The sequence below is a fragment of the Notothenia rossii genome (genome assembly GCF_949606895.1).
Source record: "Notothenia rossii genome assembly, chromosome: 4".
NCBI lineage: Eukaryota > Metazoa > Chordata > Actinopteri > Perciformes > Nototheniidae > Notothenia > Notothenia rossii.
Window position 1 is genome coordinate 89,838,327 of NC_136902.1, and position 6,000 is coordinate 89,844,326.

General features: G+C 41.9%; 1 protein-coding gene across 1 annotated transcript in view; it reads left to right on the top strand.

The window, feature by feature from the left end:
- The window catches only part of LOC307034963 (calsyntenin-2-like), a 347,358-nt gene that overhangs the window by 226,752 nt on the left and 114,606 nt on the right, over positions 1 to 6,000 (top strand). Inside the window, 1 exon segment of the mRNA XM_079673887.1 lies at positions 186 to 335. Within this exon segment, the coding sequence (XP_079530013.1) occupies positions 186 to 335 (150 nt within the window).

A 6,000-nucleotide genomic window follows, 5' to 3' on the forward strand; every position in this document is an offset into this window, starting at 1 on the left:
ATAAGTAGTGGAGTAAAGTACTGATACCAGAAAAATGTACTTAAGTACGGTAACAAAGTATTTGCACTCCACTACTTCCCACCTCTGAATAAAAGACATGAAAAGGTGGATTTTGCATAATAGGTGACCTTTAAATTAAAACAAATCTATTTGAGTTGACTTTGAGCCTCTGTTCTCCACACTAGGTAACATCAGGAACACGGAGAAGCTGAGTTTCGACCGGCAGCAGCAGTTTGAGATCCAGGTGACGGCGTGGGACTGCGGGCAGAAGAGAGCGCTGCACAGCGTGCCGGTCCACATCAACGTCAAGCCCGTCTGCAAACCTGGCTGGCAAGGTGGGACCAATCACATTCATGCAGTGATTCCAGGCGGTTCTGACTGAGCAACAGCCAGAAACACAGATGCAATTATTTGTGCACGACTGCTTACGTTTGTTAAAGTCATAATCACTTTTAATATGCACTTTTTTGTAATTGCAAATTGACTTTGGCAACAATAGATTAATTCTTCCTGTAACCAGCAGATTTTGAAGAGGGAAGAACTACCTGTTTGATTATTGATAAGATATTACACAGATTTAGCATTGCACCATTAGAAGTTCCTTATACATTGCATGCTACCCTAGAAGCACACATTGAAAGCAGCCATCCTTTAAAGGGGTATCCAGGCAATTTAATATTGTACTTCCAGAAAGTGCGGGACTTTCAAAAATCAATGCAGCAGAGTCCAAAGTGTTTAATATACACTATTTATTACCTTCAATAAAGAAAGTAACACTGTTTAGGGTTAGGCCTTCATAGCGTCAGGAAGCAACAGGGGTTTAATGGAAACGTGGTTTTAATTTTGAGAAACATTAGTGCTAATCGAACCACTTGTGAGAAATGGAGGCTACCTGTCATCCCAAACATGATCTCATTTGTTACAGTGATTACATTAAGGCATCACAGTTAATTAGACAATGAGATACAATGATGCTTTAAAATTAAAATTAAACACCCATTACTCATGTGGGCAAACACAGGCATACACACAAGTGGTGTTAACTAAAGAGTCAGATTTGTCATAAAGGCACACACGGCTAAACTGTTATTTATGTGACTTCTCACCTTTCTCAAGTGTATCCTCAAGCTTTCTATAGACTCGACACTTCATTCATTATGTCAGTAGACAGAAGAGAAGTCATCAGACTGAAGTACAGCTCCATTAAGGCCCAATCTGGAAGTTGAGTAGCTATGAATATGGAATAATATCTGAAATTGGCCCTTAATGGAATCCTGGAATCACATTCATTCAGTGATTCCAGGCCGCTCTGACTGAGCAACAGCCACAAACACAGATGCAATTGTTCGTGCTCGACTGCTTAAGTTTGTACAATGAGCGCCTGGCTGTGTTCTACAGCATGGGCACACGGATGGAGCATGAAGTCAGAGCTGTGTGTGTGGACAGGAACACAGGTGGGCTTATTTGTAGGGATTTACTTCAGTGTGTGTGTTCTCACCTCCGAGTGTGTGGTAGTTTATTGTTCCCTGTGTGTGCTTATCACTTTTTACACCTGCCTTTCTATATTTCTGGATCTCTCTTCCTTCCTGTTGTGACCCTCTCCCTCTGAATCTCTTCCTCACCTTCCTCCCTGAGGAATTGGTCTGTCAAGTTTAGCTGGTGTGACCAACGGCACTTTACTAAGAACACTGTGACACAGCCAGCACGGCTCTTGGCACATCAGAAAGCAGTCATGGAAGCCTTAACAAGGACTAGAGTAATGCAAAGACAAGTGTCTGCAGTGAGTGCTACAGCAACACAAATAGCGCTTGGGAAAACTGGACACGTTATTTACACCTGTCAGAGAGGGCAAAAGTACACACATCCTTTACTCAAGTAGAAGTACAGATACTCGTGTTTAAAAATACTTTAAAAGTAGAAGTACTGACTAAACTTCTTTACTCAAGTCAAAGTAAAGACTTTGAAATGTACTTCAGTAAAAAGTACCCATAACTAGCAGCTGTTTTAAAGAGTACCTGACCTCCCTTTATATTAATAGAACAATAATGTCATTGTTAGCTAATGAATGTTTCCATGCGGAACAACGGCAACATGACAACGTTTTCATTGGTCCCTCTTCTTTAGAGAAGACCAGGAAATGATGGATACACGGATCGTGTTCAAATCAATAGGCACGCAATGACTCTGAATAATAATGATCACGCCACCAAACACACATTCAAACTAAAGGAACCAGCCTGTTTGGAAAATGAGAGAAGTAGAAAGTACAGGTATTTGAGTTCAACATGTAAGAAGTAGAAAGTAAAGGTATTTGGGTTCAACATGTAAGAAGTAGAAAGTACACGTATTTGTGTTCAACATGTAAGAAGTAGAAAGTACAGGTATTTGTGTTCAACATGTAAGAAGTAGAAAGTACAGGTATTTGTGTTCAACATGTGAGAAGTAGAAAGTACAGGTATTTGGGTTCAAAATGTAAGAAGTAGAAAGTACAGGTATAAGTCAAAGTAAAAAGTCGTCAGAAAAATAAGTAGTGGAGTAAAGTACTGATACCAGAGAAATGTAAGTACAGTAACAAAGTATTTGTACTCCACTACTTCCCACCTCTGCCTGTCAGAGATGTGATGGAGGAAGAACATGTGCCAGCCGTGGCTTCACATGTAGCCGCGTGCAATCTGTGTTGCTCCGTCACTAACAGGGTGATTCATGACCTTGATTTCTTTGGCGTCGGGCCATTAACGTCCCGCAGGACGAGATGTTAGCGGGCTGCTGATAAACAGCAGTAAACGAGACCCTGGCAGCAGCTCAGTGGCTGCCACTGAACCCTGATCCTCTGGCGTCTATTCAATCTTTCAATCTGTGTTTTTTAGAAGTATCAACACATGCCGGTGGTTTTAGATGAATTCACACGGTTCTGATCTACGGATGAAATGTGCACGTTGTGGGATCTTAAATCAAGACCGAACAGCGATTCATTTTTCATCAGGAAAATAAATGATTCAAGTGACGTCTTGAAATTCTTAACATTAGTACTTTCTAGCCTGAATTATTTCTTGAGAAGGGAACTTTTTCGCAGAGCAGTAACAACTCTCCCAGACGAGGGACTGATTTTAAGATTCAGAAGAATTAAAGTAGCTGAATCCAAAAGAAATAATGAAAGGTAAAAGTTTTACTCCTCTGCTCTACACTTTAAAATGAGTACATGTAAGAAGTACAAATGGTGTCATGGCCACAGATCAGGGGATATTTAACAGAGCTAGTGTTGTTTGTATTAAAGAGGCCCTGTTGAGGTTTTCCCTCTCCTGTGGTGTTTTATAGGACTGTGTGCATGTAAACGGTCTGCAAAGGCTAAGCCCCCTGTGTTCCTGCCTGAAACGCTTTCATTCGACTCCTTTGTTTACTTCCTGACACAGTGACATCCCCCTGTAACACTCTCGCTTCTATTGGCTAGCGCTCCAACACATTGTACGTGATTGGACGTCTGTGTTAGAAGTTCTAACATCACACAATCATCGCCTCATTAATTTTGATAAATATTTGTACTAGGCTATTTCTTTCAAAGCAGGCAGGCTACACTGTGGACCCAAGTTGAATTGTTAAATCTCTGTTATGTGTTTGGGGGGTTTCCCTTTCCTGTGAGTTATAAAGGTTTAGTGCATGTAAATGGTCTGCAAAGACTAAAATCACAAAGTTCCCTCCAGAGGCAGTTTCTCTCCCACACACTCCCCCCCCCCCCCCCCCCACCACCTCACCGAAACGCATTGATTGGACGCCTTTGTTTACATTATAGGCCAAGGGGCGGGACATTTCTAAGAGGTCGACCAATCACGACAGAGCCTGCCAGCTAACCAATCAGAGCAGACTGGGCTCTGGTATCAGACAGAGGGTAGCATGAGAGAAATAAAGAGCTTTTTGAACGTTAACGCATTGGAGACATGTCCCAGTAGAGATACTAAATACTAATATGAACCTGAAAATGTGCAAAAATAGGGCCCCTTTAAATGCAGGCTACTGTAGGAACATCAAAGCAAATACACAAAATATGTTTTCCTGGTAAAAGAACAGTAATATATCTGCTAAAATTAGCCATGGTCTTTTGCTGTGGACAGGAAGGCTCAGCTGTCGTTACGAATCAGGTCTTTACAGACTGTATAAAAAGGTCCTCAATGGACTTGAGGAAACTCATTTCACCAACTTGTAGTGCTCGTCTACCCGCACAAATAAACGCTCACATTTGCTTATATATACGACCTTGCTACAATAGGCCTGTGTACACAAGCTCCTTTGCCTGGTAGGAGCTGGTGAGAGCCTCCTCCCAGCGTTCAATCAAAAAACACTCCTAATATTCCTTAAAATGTTTTTATGACACCGATATCCTGACAACATATCACCGCTTTCACAACACCTGACTTGTTTTGCCCCGTTGCCTTTTATTATCTGTGTGAGCTATTTGTTTGATATTGTTTTTTTTTCATCATGAACATAAACTGGAAGATGTTTGCTCTTAGGCGGTTTCAATGAGCTTAAACACTCAACCTGACAGCTGTGGAGCGTGGAGGACGATACGCGCATGGAGATAAAAGTGAAACACTCAGTGTCTGCCTTGCCGATTTGCTCAGACAAATGGGCTTTTCAGTCTTTGTTATGACAGTCTCATGATGGAAAACATGGAGAAAAAAAAACGTATCCTCCAGTTTCTATACAGCCACGTCACAGTTGCTTTCCTCAAAGGTGCAAATATTTTCAATTTGTCGGAACAATTGAAAAATAAGCTGCCACTCAGAAAAGGTGCAATGTGGACAGAGGCTATACAACCTTTTATGAAAACACTCACAGGAGCAATTCTGCTTAATAATGAGCGGCGCGTATTGGATCGTGCTATTGGCTGCAGCTGTTTTCAATTAAATAGCTCTAAAAGCAACTGACTACCTGCTCATTATCAAACCGCACACTGACTAACAGGTGGACGTTGTGGAGCATGAAGCAGTCAGAGTGCCCTATATTCCCCTCAGGAGTTTACAGACACCTTATCTCTCCAAACAGCTGCACTTGAAGGCAGAATCTGTCGGCAACAGGACAAGATGTCAGTATGGGTATCAATGTAGTTAACCAATCATGTTTGAGCATGCTTTGGTTAAATCCAGACACAAAGCCGGTGTGAAGAGCAAAAAAAGGGTAGAACACATTGGCTGAAATGCAATCTCATAACCAATCAGATCTCTTCTGACGAGGATTTCACTTGTCATAGGCTTTTAAACGACGGATGAATCTGAATACAAAATACGTTTTTCCTCTAAAATCCAACAGGTTGTGAGATTGGTAGAGACCAAAAACAGAGCTAAAAGATAGTGGCTATTGGTCTTACTTTAATCAAGTGGACGGAAAGTCAACTTCCAAGGTCATCAACAAAGACAGTGATGTGTCATTGTTGTGATTATAACTTGTTCCCATGTGACCAAAGAAACTGATGTTGCATTTTTGCATATGCAGTCAATGCACGTCAATCAGTGTTAGCACGAGTCATCTGGTGTTTTTGGTACTTCGATGCGAAAGCCATCCTTTTCTCAAACGGTAGATATTACATTACATGTTACTTGTTAGACGCTTTTATCGAAAGCAACTTACATACATTCAGTACAGTGGGCAATCCCCACAGGAGCAACTTGGGGTGAAGTGTCTCAGGGACACAACGACATGCTGACTGCAGTGGGGTTTGAACCTGTCCCCCTGATCCGACCACCAACGCACTAACCCACTGCGCCACACGCCCCCGTAGACTCATTGGTCCGCTTCTACCAGGGCACAGTGACCAGTTTTCATCGAGCAAGAACACTAGCCTTGCTGTTTTAGATATCAGGTCATGCTTTCGGCCTCTACAGCGGTGTGTGGGAACCTGATTGGCTTGTTTCTCTTCCTGGTCAATATGACACATTTTCTTCCATTGAGCTCTCTCTTGTAGCAAAGTCTTATGAGGCTGCCTATCCGTCTTAAAAAGTAATAATA